This window comes from Bombina bombina, chromosome 7 (assembly GCF_027579735.1).
Source record: "Bombina bombina isolate aBomBom1 chromosome 7, aBomBom1.pri, whole genome shotgun sequence".
NCBI lineage: Eukaryota > Metazoa > Chordata > Amphibia > Anura > Bombinatoridae > Bombina > Bombina bombina.
In genome coordinates this window covers 575,071,378-575,092,279 of record NC_069505.1, presented here as the reverse complement: position 1 = coordinate 575,092,279, position 20,902 = coordinate 575,071,378, and the positions used below count along the sequence as shown (strand labels likewise).

The following is a 20,902-nucleotide window of genomic DNA, read 5'->3' as shown; positions in this document are numbered from 1 at the left end:
GTAAGCAGGGAGGAACATGTATAGTGCTGTCCAGGATCACTATTTGTGTTCAGTCCAGGGGTGCAATACATGTTCCCCTCTGCACACCCTGCAGCATGTGTAACTCATAAGTGTTAAGGAAAACATGGCTGAGGTGGCAACCCTACTTAGAGGGGTTCTGAATCACTGCTTTCCTAGCCCTGTATGTTTAAAAATCAGAATTAACATTTTTTCTGCTCTGTAATTTTCAGGCTCTGTAACTAGAGAATTGCTAAAGAAACGTCATTGTCACTGTGTCTGATTTACCAGAACAAGACATTTAAAAAGGGACCGGAAACCTACAATTTTCCTTTCATGATTCAGATAGAAAATACAATTTTAAACAACTTTCCAATTTACTTCTATTAGCAAATCTGCTTTATTCTCTTGGTATCTTTTGTTGAAGGAGCAGCAATGCACTATTGGGAGATAGCTGAACATATCCAGTGAGCCAATGACAAGAGGCAAATATGTGCAACTACCAGTGACGTGCGGTGACATCAGAGGCTGGTGAGGCAGTGGCTAGGATACGCCTTCATTCTTTAGATTTTATATATATATATATATATATATATATATATATATATATATATATATTTATATTTATATATATAGCCAACCACCAATTAGCTCGCTTCTGAGCCTACCTAGGTATACTTTTCAACAGAGGTTATTTTCCTAAAGAGAAAAAATGAGAGAGAAATAATGCTGTTTATTGATGTATGCATACAAATAATTACATTGCAGGCAAGTGGGCAAGACTGTGGCACACTATAAAATAATCATTGATTACCATAAAATTGGTTGGTACAGTGTAATTGACATGATTACAAGAACATCTTGCCTAAAGCTTTGCCTATTCGTGCCTCCTCTTCTTTTTCTTTCTCTTTCACCCTTGTGGCTTCTCTTCGTGCCCCTACATTCCCTGGGTCTAACCTAAGTACCTCCCCAAAGTCTGTCCTTGCTCCTTTCCAGTCTGCCATTCCAGCTCTTGCCATCCCTCTCCTATACAGAGCCTTAAGGTGGCAGGGCTCCTTCTCCAAAGCTCGAGTGCATCTCTTCTCTGCCTCTCTCAGACGCCCCTTCTTTAAGTCGCAAGCTGCCATGTTGGCGAGTAGGGGCACCCAATCTGCTTCAGCCTCTCCAGGAGTACAAACAAGAAGCCTGAGGGCTCTAGAGTATCGTATTTCTGCCCCTTCAATGTTTCCTTCTCGGAAGGCCTTCCCACCCTTTTCACGGTCTCTGGTGACCCTGTGAAGTTTTTCTTCTGTATTCATTTCCCATGTCTCTTTTCCATTCTCAAAATTCGACAATTTCAAGAGAAACCTAGAACCCAGTTTAGTGTCCACCTGGCAAACCTCTCCACAAAGCATAGTTTCAAGACATTGGTCCACCAAGAGGTCCTGGAGCGTCTCTCCCTCTCCAAGTTCAACCTGAAACCAGCATCCTGTGGGGTAGCTAAAAGTATTTTTTGAACAGGATTCAGTTGAGGAAGGAAGAGGGTCCAAAAATATTTGACAAAATGAACTTTCCTTTGGCTTATCAACTCCGGTTCCTGGTTCTAGAATGGTCTTGGTGAATCGTCCATCAGGACTTTTCCATGGTAGAAATTTACAATGAGGCAAATTGTCTAGAGTTTCCATAATGTCTCTGACAAAGGAAAAAAACAAAAACACAAAACATTATTGAAAGTATTTTGTTGTTTTGTAACACTGTCCTAAGTTCAGGACTGCAGGGGCCAGAGTTAAAAGGACCACTCAATGCAGTAGAACTGCACAATTAAAGGGATACTAAACAATTCTTTTTCTTTTATGATTCAGATAGAGCATGTACTTTATGCAGCTTTCTAATTTACTCCTATTTTCAATTTTTCTTGGTTCTCTTGCTATCTTTACTTGAAAAGCAAGAATCTAAGCTGAGGAGCCGGCCCATTTTTGGTTCAGCACCTGGGTAGCGCTTGCTGATTGCTTGCTTAATGTACCCACCAATTAGCAAGCGCTATCCAGGGTGCTGAACCAAAAACGGTCCATCTGCTAAGCTTACATTCCTGCTTTTTTAAATAAAGATACCAAAAGAACGAAAAAAAATTGTCAATGAGTAAACTAGAAAGTTGCTGCTCTATCTGAATCATGAATGTAAAAAAAATGGGTGAACTTATGTTATATGTTTTAAGATTAATCATATTGCATTTAGACCAAGCACAGAAGGAAGAGTGAGGTAGAACTGTATTTTTTTTCGGCCATAAAACATTATTGCATTATTATATGGTCCACATAGTAATAAGATCTGCCTGTATTTTTAAAGGTACGTTAAATAGTCATAACTAGAGTATGTCACTTTAAGACTAGCAACCCTTGCACTGCTGTGAGTTTAACCCTCACAAAGCGCTAGTCACAAGGCTCAGCTGAGTGGATCAGTGGCAGTTTCTGTTTGGGATCTGCAGTGTTATGCTGGATCCAAGCAGTACTTCTACTGTGTATTTAACGACTTTGCGCGCATATAAAGAGACAATGCATAGTTTGATGATGGAAGTAAATTGGAAAGAATTTTAAAACAAAAAATGCGCTGATTCATGAAAGTTTAAATGTTGGCTTTTATTATCCCTTTAAACTTTGAAGATTTGCAATAGAGATATATGATTAGCACCCCAGTGGGCGTGTTTACCTTAACTCAGGGGTTGTACCTGTCTTGCATCTTTTTTTGTTTTTTCACTTTATTGGGCCACTCAAGTCAAAAATAAACTTTCATGATTCAGATAGAGCAGCAATTTTATACAACTTTCCAATTTACTTCCATTAACAAAATGTGCACAGTCTTTTTATATTTAAACTTTTTAAATCACCAGCTTTATATATATATATATGCATTTGTGATTGGCTGATGGCTGTCACATGATACAGGAGGAGTTGAAATAGACATAACTTTGAAATGTGTCAGAAAAAAAAATCTACTACTCAATTAAAGTTCAGACTAAGTGCTATTGCGTTGTATTTTTATTATGCATTTGTTGATTAGGCAAATCTACTGTACTAGTCTTTTAAATATGCCAGATGATACAGCCAATCAGGTTCCCTACCACCCACCCTACCCATTGAAATAAGCTCAGATATTTTTTATATATATATATATAAATTCAGGTTCCACCCAGAACTAGTGATAAAAAGGAATTGTAAGCACAGAATCACAACATAGTTGCCAACATTTAAAACATTTAAATAATTAACATTTTTAAAAGAAAATGTCCAGTGTCACTTTGTAGCAAAACAATCAAGCATGTAGTGGCCACACCCTCTGATTTTCCACAGCTCCACTCAGAACAACCTATATAAATGGCACACAATATGCAAAAATATTTTTTTTAAAAAAAAAACTATTATTGAATCTAATCTAAACTTTTATAGGTATGTGTTTTCCAAATAAGATACATTATTTAACTACCTACCTGTTCCAATTATAATCAAACACAAGACCAACAAAACCTCATCCCTGATTTCCTGCACATAGATCCATGCCAAACCCATACATAAGAGAAGATTTTTACAATGTGGGGGAGGAAGAAAAACAGGACTGTCCCAAAAAAGTCAGGACAGTTGGCAAGTATCCCAGTAAGTGATCATCATTACATGGTTTTAATTGCACAACCTACCAGTTAACTGGGTGGGGGGGGGGGGGCAAGTCATTCCAGATCCAAAGCCAGTGATATATTTATCAGGACTACATAGACTGCACATTCAGAACAGGGTGGGCTTTATAGGAAATAAAATGAACTGCTAATACAGAAACATCATATAATAAGGAATACAGAGTACTGAGCACACTGCTGGACCTTCTATATCTTTAGGGACTGGGAGGGGTCAGGGTGCATTTAAATGAATGAGAGACCTCACCTTCCGACTTGTTGTTCACATGCAGCCAGACCTTCAGTGGGTGGATACAAAAACTACAATTCCCAGCATGCCCCGAGGCTCCACCCTGCAGCTTGTTTATTATTTATGGTAACCAGCTTGTGTAACAGGGTGGGTGAGAAGAGAATCTGCAGATAGAGAGAGACTGATCTGATACAGACACGGACAAGAGCTTCCCCGAGAGAAGCAGGAGAGAGACTCTCAGCCAAAAGATGGTGTGACTGATAATTAATGGTGAGAACTGTATTAGTGATGGAGCTGATGGAGTGAGGCTCTGCAGGGTCGGTAGCAAGAGTAGAGGGTGTGATGATCTGCAGGGTGTCTGTGAGTAGGGTATAAGGAATGATGCTCTGCAGGTCTATAAGAAATGATGCTCTGCAAGGTCTATAAGGAATAATGCTCTGCAGGGTCTTTAAGGAATAATGCTCTGCAGGGTCTATAAGGAATGATGCTCTACAGGGTCAGTAGCAAGAGTAGAGGGTGTGATGATCTGCAGGGTGTCTGAGTAGGGTATAAGGAATGCTGCTCTACTGGGTCTATAAGGATTCAGGAATGATGCTCTGCAGGGTCGGTAGCAAGAGTAGAGGGTGTGATGATCTGCAGGGTGTCAGTAGGGTATAAGGAATGCTGCTCTGCTGGGTCTATAAGGAATGATGCTCTGCAGGGTCGGTAGCAAGAGTAGAGGGTGTGATGATCTGCAGGGTGTGTGTGAGTAGGGTATAAAGAATGATGCTCTGCAGGGTCGGTAGCAAGGTGTGATGATCTGCAGGGTGTCTGTGAGTAGCGTAAGTAGGGCATAAGGAATGATGCTCTGCTGAGTCTATAAGGAATGATGCTCTGTGGGGTCGGTAGCAAGAGTAGAGGGTGTGATGATCTGCATTGTGTCTGTGAGTAGGTTATAAGGAATGGTGCTCTGCATGGTCTATAAGGAATGATGCTCTGCAGGGTCGGTAGCAAGAGTAGAGGGAGTGATGATCTGCATGGTGTCTGTGAGTACGGTATAAGGAATTATGCTCTGCAGGGTCACTAGCAAGAGTAGAGGGTGTGATGATCTGCAGGGTGTCTGTGAGTAGGGTATAAGGAATGATGCTCTGCAGGGTCGGTAGCAAGAGTAGAGGGTGTGATGATCTGCATGGTGTCTGTGAGTAGGGTATAAGGAATGATGCTCTGCAGGGTCGCTAGCAAGAGTAGAGGGTGTGATGATCTGCAGGGTGTCTGAGTAGAGTATAAGGAATGATGCCCTGCAGGGTCTATAAGGAATGCTACTCTACGGGTCTATGGGTAGAGCATTATGAGAGTTTTGATGGATGTCTGATAAAAGAATTTAGGAGTAATAGTCTGTAGTGTCTTGCTGTTATGTGCTACATTTGCTTAATGGGTGTAATGCTCTGAAGGGCTCCTGTTAGATGGGTATTCATGATGCTCTGCATGGTCTCTAGTTGGAGTAGAGTAGAGTGATGCTCTGCAGAGTGTCTGTGAGATAAGGAATCCTAATCTATAGAGATAGATGATGTAATGCTCTGCATATGTCTGGGGCAGAGACTAGAAGGACTTATGGAGTGTATCTTGGCAGAATATCAAGGAGTAATGCTCTGCAGTATCTATGTTTGTGTGGTTTGCTTGATGCTTTCTCATAGAGTACGATGCTCAGTAGGGTTTCTGTCAGATGGGTATACATATAGGGTCTCTAGCAGGAATATAGGGTGTGATGCACTGCATAATATCTGGCAATGGGGTATCATATCATCCAGGGTCTCTAGTAGGCATAGAGGGAGTGATGCTCTGCAGGATCTCAGAGTAGGCTATAAAATAATACTCTGCAGTGTCTCCATGACTTGGGTATAACATCATATTCTCTGCATGATATCTAATTTTGTAGAAGGTTTGATATTAGGTTTCCGGTCGCTTTAAACGGACGGTCTAGTCAAAATTAAACTTTCATGATTCAGATAGGGCCTTTCATTTTTCAAATTTACTTTTATCATCAAATTTGCTTTGTTCTCTTGGTATTAGTTGAAAGCTAAACCTAGGTAGGCTCATATGCTAATTTCTAAACCTTTAAAGGACGCCTATTATCTTGCTACATATTGACAGTTTTCACAGCTAGATCGCACTAGTACATATGTTCCATATAGATAACATTGTGCTCACTTCTGAGGAGTAATTTATGAGTCAGCCTTGATTTGCTTAAATGCAAGTCGCTCAGAAGAACTGAGATAAGGGGGCAGTCTGCAGAGGCTTAGATACAAGGTAATCACAGAGGTAAAAAGTATATTAATATAACTGTGTTGGTTATGTAAAACTGAGGAATGGATAATAAAGGGCTTATATATATAGTTTATTTATTTAAACAATACAAATTCTGGAGTAGACTATCCCTTTCATATAACTGTGTTGGTTGTGCAAAACTGGGGGATGGGTAATAAAGGGATTATCTATCTTTTTAAATAATAAGATTTTACAAGTAGACTGGCCCTTTAAACATTACATAATACAATTGTAAATTGATTTTGTAATCGAGTATAAGGAGGTCATAGTCTTTATAAGCTGGGTTTTAAGCAATGATGATCTGCAGATTTACCGTTTACATAAAGGTGTAATGTTCTGTCTGACCTTATGGCAGTGAGTAAAGATAACTGTGCATGGTTTCTGGGGTGGAGGCAAATAGAGCAATGCTCTGCAGGGGTCTCTTGCTGGGTCATAAGGAGAGATGTTCTGCAGGAAATACAGAGAGTTTAAGGGGTACACAGAGTAAGGCTTTACAAGGGTTATGACACGGCCAAAAACATGCTGTATTCTGCAGGGTATATCTCGGAAAAGTTACACTATCAAAGCAATGCTCTGCAGAGTACATGGGCGGATGAACTGAGCAATGTTCTGCATGTTATTTAGTTGTAGTAATAAGTGATCAAGTGGTTCTGCCTTTTCTTTTTGCAAGGGAAGGGTTATAGAGTGATACTCTGCAGGACAAAACAAAGCCAAGCAATGTTGTGATGCTCTGCGTAATGGCCATGCATTTTTAATGTTGTGCATTCCGTCCTAATCAGCTTGCCGCTATGTGGCCAAGAGGATCATTGCTTCCCGACGTGGAGGAGCAGAGGAGGAAGCTGGAGCAGCGGTTTGCGCCCTGAACTCATCATGTGCCCTTCGTGCAGGTACGCCTCCCAGAATATATGTAGCGGGGCGGATACGTAATATTCTGTGTGTGTGTGTATATATGTATGTATGTATGTGTGTATATGTATGTATGTATGTGTGTATATGTATGTATATGTATGTGTGTGTGTGTATATGTATGTGTGTGTGTGTGTATATGTATGTATGTGTGTATGTGTGTGTATATGTATGTATATGTGTGTGTATATGTATGTATATGTGTGTGTATATGTATGTGTGTGTGTGTATATGTATGTATATGTATGTGTGTGTGTATATGTGTGTATATATTTTGAAATCCAATGGCTATTGTTACTTGACAGGATGCAATTTTCAAGTTCAAGTCACTTAATTATAGTTGTTTCTTGCTGGTACCATTAAGGTTTACCATTGTTAATAGCATGTAAACATAAAATTGTGTCACATTCCCCCCAGCTAATTAACCCTCACTTTGAACCCTTGTGACAATTAACTGTTATTGGGGCCTCCATAAAATAATTGCATTTAAATGTGGAACCCCTATCAGTAACCCTACAACCCCCCTCCCCCCAAAGTACATTTAACTCTGGCTATTAATGTGGACTTGTAGTAAATCATCGCAAAATGTTATGACAATACTGAGATCTAGCACATCATTTGTTGAATAGTCATTTTAAACAAATATTCCTTCTAAAAGGGAAATGTGTATTAGCAAAAAACCTAGCACTCTTTCAGTGAGATCTTTTACAGTGCACAGGTACATAGAGCATATTTAAACATGCTCCGTGCACTAGCATTTCAACAATGTGTCTACTTTAAAGGGACAGTATACACCAATTTTCATTTAACTGTATGTAATAGACACTGCTATAAATAATATTATTTACAAATACTAATATAAAAAACCAGTATAAAACCTTTTACAAACTTACTTAGAAGCTCCCAATTTAGCGCTGTTGATGAGGTTAGGCTGGGACCCCTCCCCCTCACCTGCATATGAAAAGACCCTTTATACAAACAGAAGCAAACTGAAGTCTGTATACATCAGTATACATCTGACACTGTGGGGCTTGGTTAGGAGTCTGAAAATCAGCACAATGTTATTAAAAAATAAATAAACAAAACTATACATTGTTACAAAAACACTCCTAGATGGGCTAAATAAATGGATCATCTACAAAACATTTATGCAAAGAAAAATCTTGCGTACAATGTCCCTTTAAAAGGTTGTTGGTGCCGTGTATCACACTGGCAACGACTCCATGTACGTGGTGCAAGCCACCCCCACCTCACTAAGCAAACACGCTGTTAAAATGCTGGTGCACACAGAATATCCAGATATGCTACGTGTACCCATGTACAGTAAAAGGATATAATGGTAACGCGTGCATGGCATTACTGTAATATGTGTTCAAATGGGATTTATTTTTAATAACAAAAATATGAATTCAATTTTATTTATGTTTTTCCTACAGGGTCTAAAAAGGATGGCGCAACCAAACCTCCAGCCGCTAACCACTCTACCTCAGTGACCTCCAAACCTCCAAAACTGGCTCCTCCTCTTACCTCAGAAATTCAACCACTTGACCCCGCGCCCAAGTAACCGCATCGCTCTGCATATCAAAGGGCGGAATGGGAGAAGCGAGGCTTAAAGGAAAATGAGAGGAGGCAACGCAGCAAAGTATGACCCCCTTCTCTGCAGCCTCTTCATATGAGAGGTTGGGATGGGGTGAGATGTCTGCTGGGTTGTAAATAAATATTTAAAAAGAATATCTTGTTGCTCTCTTTATTTATAAAACGGTTATTTGCATAGGGCATGAGGAGACAGACCATCACCTGTCTTATTATGCATTTTCTACCCTGCCCATTTTTATCAGTTCTTTAAACCAGGGATGGAGAACCTTGGCCCTCTGGATGTTAAAAGGGACACTGAACCCAATTTTTTTCTTTTGTGATTCAGATAGAGCTTGCAATTTTAAGCAACTTTCTCATTTACTCATATTATCACATTTTCTTCATTCTCTTTCTATCTTTATTTGAAAGAGAAGACATCTAAGCTAAGGAGTCAGCCAATGTTTGGTTCAGAACTCAGGACAGCACTTGTTGATTGGTGGGTGAATTTATCCACTAATAAGCAAGAACAACCTAGGTTGTTCACCAAAAATGGTCCGGCATCTAAACTTACATTCTTGCTTTTCAAATAAAGATACCAAGAGAATGAAGAAAATGTGATAACAGGAGTACATTAGAAAGTTGCATGCTCTATCTGAATCACGAAAGAAAAAATTGGGGTTCAGTGTCCCTTTAAGAATAAAATTACCCATGATGCTTAGGCACTCTGAAATCTAGTTGAGCATCATGTGAAATGTAGTTCTGAAACATCTGGAGGGCCAAGATTCCTCATCTTTCATTCTTTATCGTAAGATATTTCTAAACTGTTTTCATTTACAGAAGTTCACATGATTGCTGAGATTTTAACCTTTTTATGTGGATCACAACACCAAGAGGGATATAATATATATTATCTGAAAATAAATAGTAATTCTTAAAGAATCCAACCGTAACACTACCTTGGTAAAAAAGATGATTATAGCATTAGAGATAGCAAAATGGGGTGGGGGGCGTGGCTGTGCAATCTTATTGGTGGAAGCCAGTGACACTCATTCTGGCCCCTTCTAAATGCCTACCTTCTAATGCACACTTCACATTCCATTGGCTGTCATAGGCCTTTCATGAAATCGTTGTTGAAAGGGACATAGAAGTTTAAATTTAATTATCATTGTTCAGATAAAGTGTACAATTAAAGGGACATTTAAACTACTGGGCACATCTACAATAGCAGCTACACAATACAGCTGTCAGAAAGCCTGCAATGTTACTAATTTGTGAGTGTGCACCTCCTCTTTCATAGAGCGCGAGAATACTTAAAGGGACATTCTACACTAAAATTGTTATTGTTTAAAAAGATAGATAACGCCTTTACTACCCATTCCACAGCTTTGCACAACCAACATTGTTATATTAATATACTTTATAACATTTACATCTAAATGTCTGCCTGTTTCTAAGCCACTACAGACTGCCTCTTATCACATGTTGTTTTATTTGCTTTTCACAACAGGAGACTGCTAGTTTATGTGAGCCATATAGATAACATTGTGAATGACACAGCACTAGTTGGCTAAAATGCAAGTCAATAGATAATAAATAAAATGTCATGTGATCAAAAGATGCTTAGATACAATCACAGAAGTAAAAAGTATATTAATATAACTGTGTTGGTTATGCAAAACTGAGGAATGGGTAATAAAGGGATTATCTTTCTTTTAAAACATAAATTCTATTGTAGACTGTCCCTTTAAGCTCCAAGATGGCGGCATCCGGTATAAAAATTAGGAGCCTCACCAACCTGCACCTGTAAATGGTTAAAATAAGAGGCTTTAAAGAGAGCTACAGGTACAGGAGACCCCCAAGACAGAACATGCTGTGATCTAAGAAAAAACAGAAAGAATGAGACACATGCAGGAACTGTTAGCGCTTTCAATTTTCTGCGCTTCTCCATATGAGACTGTTCTCTTTAAACAGTGCTGTGCTCTGGCTGCATTGTGTAAGTTCTCCTTAACACCGTGCAGCCAGAGTGAAGCACTGTTAAACTCAGAGCAGCAAAGCAGCCTTTCATTGATTAATTATTGGCTCTCAGGGATTTTTTTCAACCCTGCTCCCGGTCTGCAAACCTGTGACTTCTGAATGCACCTTTTTATTACTTAACTTTTACCTTTATAATTATGTGATGTTAGACCAAGGAAACAAATTTATTTGAGACATTTAAAAAAAAAAAAAATCTCTTCTCTGCAGCTAATTTGCATGCAACTGCTGCAAAATGTTATAAAACTTAAAAAAACGTTATTCTCAAGTTAATCAACCCATTGCGATTGAGCTGGTGCGTTAGTGTAACTAATTTAAAATTTTATTTCATTTCAAAATGACCTGCAGAAAAAAATGTAACGAAGAAAAACCCATTGCAGAAAGTGAAAACGACATGAAACCCAAAATTTTTCTTTTATGATTCTGATAGAGAATACAGTTTTAAACAACTTTCCAGTTTACTTTTATTATTTAATTTGCTTTCTTCTCTTGTTATTCTTTGCTAAAAGGTTTATCTATGAAAGCTCAGGAGCAGCAAATAACCTAGGTTCTAGCTGGTGATTGGTTGCTGCATATATATACCGATTGTCTTGGCTCACCCATGTGTTCAGTCAGCTACCAGTAGTGCATTGCTGCTCATTTAACAAAGCATAGCAAGAGAACAAAGGAAAAATAGTTAATAAGAGTAAATTAGAAAGTTGCTTAAAATTGCATGCTCTATCTGAATCATGAAAGAAAAAAATTGGGTTTCATATCCCTTTAAGTTTTAATATGTTTAAAACTTCAAACACTTTATTGCAACCATAAATGAACAAGTGGATGCTTTTATTTAATACCTTATAGGCACAGTATACACCAATTTTCATAAAACTGCATGTAATAGACACTACTATAAAGAAGAATATCCACAGATGTTGGTACTGTAAATTTGATTGTGTAAGGTCTGGTTACCATAGCAACTAATTGATTTTCAAGAAATCTGACTTGATGGAAGCGTTAACACAATGTTAACTTACACCTACACGAAAAGAGCGACTGCACGCAATGCGTAAAATATTTCAACGGAAACCTGGTACTAAAATGGAGCCGTAAACTACTTTTAGCTGTCGGCCACTTCGGTCGCTTATGGCTCAATGGAAACGAACACAAAGATGGAATTATTGGTTTAATACTAAAATATGCTGTGCTTGGTCACCCAATTCAAAATGGCTACACAAAAGTATATATTTGTAGAAATTAGACATCCCAGGGTATTCATCTAGAGGCATTTTGACACATTAAATGTAACCCTTTTATCACCAATGGTAAAAAACACTTTATTAAAATAAAATTATATTAAAAAATTAACTTTATTAAAATAATATTTTACATTTTTTTTTCCCCACTGTACGTGTTCATTGGGACAGAAGGGGAGGGGCCAAGACAAGTATGACGTGATCACTGCATTCATTATTGAGTCAGCTGCATTGAACAATGTGAGTGGCTGTCAGTGATCACATGATCATGGGCCACTTTTTTGCGCATTACAGGACTGTCTTCTGAAGCATCCAGTGATTGGCCACTGAGCCTGATACCAGAATGCACTGCGGTATGCTAGTATTTAGGCTTAATTTTAAGCATACAATCACTGTGGGGGGGGGGGGTTTCTGACAAATTTCAAAGTTTCCTTTTATTTCACTTTCTCCTGTATCATGGGATAACCATCAGCCAATCACAGACTCTTATGTGTGTGAACTCTTGCATATGCTCAGTAGGAGCTGATGCCTCAGAAAATGTGCACATATATACCACTTAGAATGATGTTTTCAAAGCAAATATTAGCATGATAATAATATACAGATGTATTTTTTTTTTTTTATTTATATTAGGTGTCCAATCCATGTGCATAGTTTTTCAGGTGAGGTTCTCTTGTGTTTGTCTTATCTTATTTGCTGTGGCCTATTAACTACCAATATAAATTAGCTCTAGCACTAATCAACCAATAAATTGACAGAATGTAGGAGGGTCAAGGTTCAAATTCCATGGAATCCACTCTAACCTTTCTAGAATTTTCAGAATGAATTACTTGAAAAGCAGGTAAAATGAATAATAAAACTGTGTTGCAGGTTTTACAACTATGTATAATTTAACCTTTTATGGGGAATTTCAATTTTAAGTTTTATGTCCCTTTAAAGGGACACTAAAGTCAACATAAAAAGTTTATGATTCAGAAGGAGCCTGAAGTTTTTTTAAGAAAAGTTCCAATTTACTTACATTATCACATTTTTTTTATATACATGACTGAGCCTAGTCTGTGATTGGCTAGCAAATGGGGGAACAAATAAAATTGTCAGATCAGAAAAAAATCTACTGCTTTGCTAAAATTCTGAGGAAGTGTTAAGCATTTTCTTTTCATTATGCGCTTGTTAATTATGCAATTCTACTATATTTAAAGGGACAGTCAACACAAAAAATGTTATTGTTTAAAAAGATAGATAATGCCTTTACTACCCATCCCCTAGCTGTGCACAACCAACATTGTTATATTAATATACTTCATAACATTTAAACCTCTAAATGTCTGCCTGTTTCTAAGCCACTAAAGACAGTATCTTATCACATGCTTTTTTGTAAGCAATTCACAATCGGAGAGTGCTAGTTCATGTGAACCATATATATAACATTGTGCTCACGCCCATGGGTTGTGCACAATATTGCACTAATTGGCTTAAATGCAAGTCATGTGATCGGGGGGCAGTGAGAAGATGTTTAGATACAAGGCAGGGACGTGCACTCATAAGAGGCAGGGGAGGCAGTGCCTACCGTGCCATATGTGGCCAAAGCTTAATTAAATTTTAATTAAAACAACAACAAAAAAGTCCAAAAAATATATATATTTCCCCCCCATGTAATGCTATGGAGAGGCAGGTACAGGAACGGTTCTCTCCATTGCAGTACATGGGTTAAAGGAAAAGCTGTGCTGCAGCGCCATCTGTGTTCTGTCAATATATTAGCAGCAAAAATTGGGACCAATAGGAGGCACCACTCTTGATGCGTCCAAGCAAGTGAAGGATATATAGATTAATCAGAAGGAGGATGCAGTGAGCAGGGTCATGTGACACAACTGGAAGCTGAGGTAACCTAAGAACAGATGACACCAAGCAGAAGAGTAAAGTAGTATTCTACATCTCTTGTGATTCACACATTGTGTTCAGATACAGCTCATTAACAGGGGGACAGTAAGTGAGCATAACCCAAGCAGAAGAGTAAAGTAGTATTCTAAATCTCTTGTGATTCACAAATTGTGTTCAGATACAGCTCATTAACAGGGGGACAGTAAGTGAGCATAGCCCAAGCAGAAGAGTAAAGTAGTATTCTAAATCTCTTGTGATTCACAAATTGTGTTCAGATACAGCTCATTAACAGGGGGACAGTAAGTGAGCATAACCCAAGCAGAAGAGTAAAGTAGTATTCTACATCTCTTGTGATTCACACATTGTGTTCAGATACAGCTCATTAACAGGGGGGGACAGTAAGTGAGCATAACCCAAGCAGAAGAGTAAAGTAGTATTCTACATCTCTTGTGATTCACAAATTGTGTTCAGATACAGCTCATTAACAGGGGGACAGTAAGTGAGCATAACCCAAGCAGAAGAGTAAAGTAGTATTCTACATCTCTTGTGATTCACAAATTGTGTTCAGATACAGCTCATTAACAGGGGGACAGTAAGTGAGCATAACCCAAGCAGAAGAGTAAAGTAGTATTCTACATCTCTTGTGATTCACAAATTGTGTTCAGATGCAGCTCATTAACAGGGGGACAGTAAGTGAGCATAACCCAAGCAGAAGAGTAAAGTAGTATTCTACATCTCTTGTGATTCACAAATTGTGTTCAGATACAGCTCATTAACAGGGGGACAGTAAGTGAGCATAACCCAAGCAGAAGAGTAAAGTAGTATTCTACATCTCTTGTGATTCACACATTGTGTTCAGATACAGCTCATTAACAGGGGGGGGACAGTAAGTGAGCATAACCCAAGCAGAAGAGTAAAGTAGTATTCCACATCTCTTGTGATTCACAAATTGTGTTCAGATACAGCTCATTAACAGGGGGGACAGTAAGTGAGCATAACCCAATACTGACAGGAAGTCAAAGGGTCAATTCAAATTTAAATCCATAATTTAAAACCCAGAGTTTGAGGTTAAGTGTGCAGTGTCCACATTATTTAAATTATTGTTTTTGACATTGAATATTAGTGATGTCGCGAATAGTTCGCCGGCGAATAGTTCCAGGTGAACATAGCGCGTTCGCTGCGGACGGCAAACATATGCGATGTTTGATCCGCCCCTATTCGTCATCATTGAGTAAACTTTGACCCTGTACCTCACAGTCAGAAGACACATTACAGCCAATCAGCAGCAGACCCTCCCTCCCAGACCCTCCCACCTCCTGGACAGCATCCATTTTAGATTAATTTGGAAGCTGCATTCTTAGTGAGAGGAGGGACAGTGTAGCTGCTGCTGATTTAATAGGGAAATCGATAGCTAGGCTAGTGTATTCAGTGTCCACTACAGTCCTGAAGGACTCATCTGATCTCTGCTGTAAGGACAGCACCTGAAAAAGCCCTTTTAGGGCTAGAACTTCAGTCTGCTTTTTTTTTCCCTGTGTAATATAATTGCAGTTGCCTGCCAGCGTGTGTGTCAGGCTTACAGCGTATACTGTGCCCATTTGCCCAGTGCCACCACACATATCTGGTGTAAAAAAAAAAACACTTTTTTGACTGTGAAATAATAGCAGACAGCTGCCAGTACCCAAGATGGCGCCAATAAGGCAGATGGGGAGGGTTAGAGAGCTGTTTGGGGGGGGGGGGGGATCAGGGAGGTTGGGGGCTAAGGGGGGATGCTACACCACAGCATATGTAAATATGCTAAAAAAAAAAAACCTTTTATTTTAGTACTGGCAGACTTTCTGCCAGTACTTAAGATGGCAGGGACAATTGTGGTGTGGGGGAGGGAAGGGAGCTGTTTATGAGGGATCAGGGGGTCTGATGTGTCAGGTGGGAGGCTGATCTCTACACTAAAGCTAAAATTAACCCTGCAAGCTCCCTACAAACTACCTAATTAACACCTTCACTGCTAGCCATAATACTCGTGTGATGCGCAGCGGCATTTAGCGGCCTTCTAATTACCAGAAAGCAACGCCAAAGTCATATATGTCTGCTATTTCTGAACAAAGGGGATCCCAGAGAAGCATTTACAAACATTTGTGCCATAATTGCACAAGCTGTTTGTAAATAATTTCAGTGAGAAACCTAAAATTGCGAAAAAAAAATAAGTTTTTTTTAAATTTGATCGCATTTGGCTGTGAAATGGTGGCATTAAATATACCAAAATGGGCCTAGATCAATACTTTGGGTTGTCTACTACACTACACTTAAAGGGACAGTCAACCATAGAATTGTTATTGTTTTAAAAGATAGATAATCCCTTTATTACCCATTCCCCAGTTTTGCATAACCAACACAGATATATAAATATACTTTTTACCTTTGTGATTACCTTGTATCTAGGAACCTTCTTCCAGCCCCCTGATCACATGACTGTGACTGTTTATTATCTATTGTCTTAAATTTAGCATTGTATTGTGCTAAATCTTAAATAACCCCCTGTGCCTGAACACAGTGTTATCTATATGGCCCACGTGTACTTTCTGTCTATTTGTGTTGAAAAGAGATTTAAAAAGCATGTGATAAGAGGCAGCCCTCAAAGGCTTAGAAATTAGCATATGAGCCTACCTATGTTTAGTTTAAACTAAGAATACCAAGAGAAAAAAGCAAATTTGATGATAAAAGTAAATTGGAAAGTCAATTAAATTTAAAAGTCCTATCTGAATAATGAAAGTTTAATTTATACTTGACTGTCCCTTTAAGCTAAAATTAACTCTACAAGCTGCCTACATGCTCCCTAATTAACCCCTTCACTGCTGGGCATAAAACACGTGTGGTGCACAGTGGCATTTAGCAGCCTTCTAATTACCAAAAAGCAACGCCAAAGCCATATAAGTCTGCTATTTCTGAACAAAGGGGATCCCAGAGAAGCATTTACAACCATTTATGCCATAATTGCATAAGTTGTTTGTAAATAATTTCTGTGAGAAACCTAAAGTTTGTGAAAAAGTGAACAATTTTTTTTTTATTCGATCACATTTGGCGGTGAAATGGTGGCATGAAATATACCAAAATGGGCCTAGATCAATACTTTGGGTTGTCTACTACACTACACTTAAGCTAAAATTAACTCTACAAGCTGCCTACATGCTCCCTAATTAACCCCTTCACTGCTGGGCATAAAACACATGTGGTGCGCAGTGGCATTTAGCAGCCTTCTAATTACCAAAAAGCAACGCCAAAGCCATATAAGTCTGCTATAATGGCATGTCTGGCACACAGTGTTGGGGCAAGGATCCATCTGACCACTGATACCTGGTCTGCAAAGCATGGTCACAGGGCAGGTATATCACCTACACTGCGCACTGTGAAGTGGGCGTAACCCTTACAATACCTGATCAATACAACATCATACCTGATATTTTAAAGCACGTTATTCCAAACAATTTAGCAATGTTAGGTGATTTATGCCCTTTATGGATTAAACCCAGACTCTGCATCAACTATGTAATTTTGCCATGGATCCCCCTCCGGCATGCTACAGTCCAGGTGTTAGTCCCCTTGAAACAACTTTTCCATCACTATTGTGGCCAGAAAAAGTCCCTGTGGGTTTTAAAATTCACCTGCCTATTGAAGTCTATGGCGGTTCGCCCGGTTCGCCCGTTCGCAAACTTTTGCGGAAGTTTGCGTTCGCCGTTCGCAAACCCAAATTTTTAGGTTCGCGACATTACTATTAAATATTGCTAAGCCTCCCTTTTTCATGGTTATTTTATTTATTTTGGCAACTTTGTATTTATTTTAACTAGGTAGAATAGTTATTAAATAGTTACAAACTATTTAATAGCTACCTAGTTAAAATAAATACAAATTTACCTGTAAAATAAATCCTAACCTAAATTACAATTACACCTAACACTACACTATCATTAAATTAATTTACTAAATTACCTACAATTAACTACAATTAAATAAAATAAACTAGTTTTAAAAAAAAACCCACTAAATTACAGAAAACAATAAAATAATTACAAGAATTTTAAACTAATTACACCTACTCTAATCCCACTAATAAAATAAAAAAGCCCCCCAAAATAATAAAAATCCCTACCCTAAACTAAATTACAAATAGCCCTTAAAAGGGCTTTTTGCGGGGCATTAACCCAAAGTAATCAGCTCTTTTACCTGTTAAAAAAAAGACAATACCCCCCAACATTAAAACCCACCACCCACACACCCAACCCTACTCTAAAACCCACCCAATCCCCCGTTAATAAAACCTAACACTAACCACTTGAAGATCACCCTACCGTGAGACGTCTTCACCCAGCCGGGCACAAGTGGTCCTCCAGAGGGGCAGAAGTCTTCATCCGATCCGGGCAGAAGAGGACCTCCAGACAGCCAGAAGTCTTCATCCAGGTGGCATCTTCTATTCTGATTGGCTGATAGGATTCTATCAGCCAATCGGAATTAAGGTAGGAAAAGTCCTATTGGCTGATCCAATCAGCCAATAGGATTGAGCTTGCATTCTATTGGCTGATTGGAACAGCCAATAGAATGCGAGCTCAATCCTATTGGCTGATTGGATCAGCCAATAGGATTTTTCCTACCTTAAAGGGCCACTGTAAGTAAATATTTTCTATGCCTGTTACTAACTAACTACTCCAAATACGCTTTTTATCAATAGCATTTCATTAACATATCTCTACCGTATATCAGAAATCTTGTCTGCAGTGATGGTATTGAAGTGAGATGTGGAGCTAAATTTTGCTCTACGCTCACTTTTTTGCTGATAACGCCGGGTTTAAAAAAACCTGTAATACCAGCGTTGTCTTAAGTAAGCGCTGAGGAAAAACTGCTCGTTAGCAACGCACCCCTGTTACCGCAAAACTCGTAATCTCGGTGTATGTTATTCTATGGAACCTATTTACTAAAGAACATACAGGGAGTGCAGAATTATTAGGCAAGTTGTATTTTTGAGGATTAATTTTATTATTGAACAACAACCATGTTCTCAATTAACCCAAAAAAACTCTATCAAAGCTGAATAGTTTTGGAAGTAGTTTTTAGTTTGTTTTTAGTTATAGCTATTTTAGGGGGGATATCTGTGTGTGCAGGTGACTATTACTGTGCATAATTATTAGGCAACTTAACAAAAAACAAATATATACCCATTTCAATTATTTATTTTTACTAGTGAAACCAATATAACATCTCTTACCTTGTTCCAGCCCCCTGATCACATGACTGTGACTGTTTATTATCTATTGTCTTAAATTTAGCATTGTTTTGTGCTAGATCTTAAATAACCCTCTGTGTCTGAACACAGTGTTATCTATATGGCCCATGTGTACTTTCTGTCTGTGTTTAAAGAGATTTAAAAAGCATGTGATAAGAGGCAGCCCTCAAAGGCTTAGAAATTAGCATATGAGTCTGTCTAGGTTTAGTTTCAACTAAGAATACCAAGAGAAAAAAGCAAATTTGATGATAAAAGTAAATTGGAAAGTTGATTACAATTAATAGTCCTATCTGAATAATGAAAGTTTAATTTATACTAGACTGTCCCTTTAAGGGCTATTTGTAATTTAGTATAGGGTAGGGATTTTTATTATTATGGGGGGCTTTTTTATTTTATTAGGGGGATTAGAGAAGGTGTAATTAGTTTAAAATTCTTGTAATTATTTTATTTTTTTCTGTAATTTAGTGTTTCTGTTTTTCTTCGTACTTTAGTTTATTTTATTTAATTGTAGGTAATTTAGTAAATTAATTTAATGATAGTGTAGTGTTAGGTGTAATTGTAATTTAGGTTAGGATTTATTTTACAGGTAAATTTGTATTTATTTTATCTAGGTAGCTATTAAATAGTTAATAAATATTTAATAACTATTGTACCTAGTTAAAATAAATACAAAGTTGCCTGTAAAATAAAAATAAATCCTAAAATAGATACAAATGTAACTATTAGTTATATTGTAGCTATCTTAGGGTTTATTTTATAGGTATTTAGTTCTAAATAGGAATTATTTAGTTAATTGTAGTAATTTTATTTAAATTATATTTGTTAGGGGGTGTTAGGGTTAGGGTTAGACTTAGGTTTAGGGGTTAATAACTTTATTATAGTGGCAGCGACGTTGGCAGCGGCAGATTAGGGGTCAATAAGTGTAGGTAGGTGGCGGCGACATTGGGGCGGCAGAGTAGGGGTTAATAAATAAAAAGTAGGTGTCGGCGATGTTGGGGGCAGCAGATTAGGGGTTCATAGGGATAATGTAGGTGGCGGTGGTGTCTAGAGCGGCAGATTAGGGGTTAATAATATAATGTGGTGTCAGCGATGTCGGGGCAGCAGATTACGGGTTAATAAGTGTAAGATTAGGGGTGTTTAGACTCGGGGTTCATGTTAGGGTGTTAAGTGTAGACATAACTTTTGTTTCCCCATAGGAATCAATGGGGCTGCGTTAGAAGCTGAACGCTGCTTTTTTGCAGGTGTTTGTTTTTTTCAGCCGATTCTGCCCCATTGATTCCTATGGGGAAATCGTGCACGAGCACGTTCAGCCAGCTCACTGCTACCGTAAGCAGTGATGGTATTGAAGTGAGATGTGGAGCTAAATTTTGCTCTACGCTCACTTTTTTGCTGATAACGCCGGGTTTAAAAAAAACTGTAATACCAGCGTTGTCTTAAGTAAGCGCTGAGGAAAAACTGCTCGTTAGCAACGCACCCCTGTTACCGCAAAACTCGTAATCTCGGTGTATGTTATTCTATGGAACCTATTTACTAAAGAACATACAGGGAGTGCAGAATTATTAGGCAAGTTGTATTTTTGAGGATTAATTTTATTATTGAACAACAACCATGTTCTCAATTAACCCAAAAAACTCTATCAAAGCTGAATAGTTTTGGAAGTAGTTTTTAGTTTGTTTTTAGTTATAGCTATTTTAGGGGGGATATCTGTGTGTGCAGGTGACTATTACTGTGCATAATTATTAGGCAACTTAACAAAAAACAAATATATACCCATTTCAATTATTTATTTTTACTAGTGAAACCAATATAACATCTCA

General features: G+C 38.2%; 1 protein-coding gene and 1 long non-coding RNA gene across 4 annotated transcripts in view; one reads left to right on the top strand and one right to left on the bottom strand.

Annotated features, from left to right (window-relative positions):
- Positions 1 to 710: 710 nt before the first annotated feature.
- FKBPL (FKBP prolyl isomerase like) overlaps positions 711 to 20,902 on the bottom strand; it is a 39,475-nt gene continuing 19,283 nt past the window's right edge. For 2 of the 3 annotated variants that reach the window (XM_053721989.1, XM_053721988.1), the window contains exon 2: positions 711 to 1,668. In XM_053721989.1, coding sequence (XP_053577964.1) covers positions 846 to 1,661 — 816 coding nt within the window. In that variant the 5' untranslated portion in view covers positions 1,662 to 1,668 and the 3' untranslated portion in view covers positions 711 to 845. Of the gene's footprint in view, positions 1,669 to 3,905; positions 4,019 to 20,902 lie in introns of those variants that run through there. The other variant, XM_053721987.1, reaches the window with a different exon arrangement.
- LOC128667096 (uncharacterized) lies at positions 4,017 to 8,828 on the top strand. Its single transcript, XR_008403293.1, has 3 exons — positions 4,017 to 4,157; positions 6,971 to 7,078; positions 8,534 to 8,828. It is a non-coding gene; the product is annotated as an uncharacterized LOC128667096 (long non-coding RNA).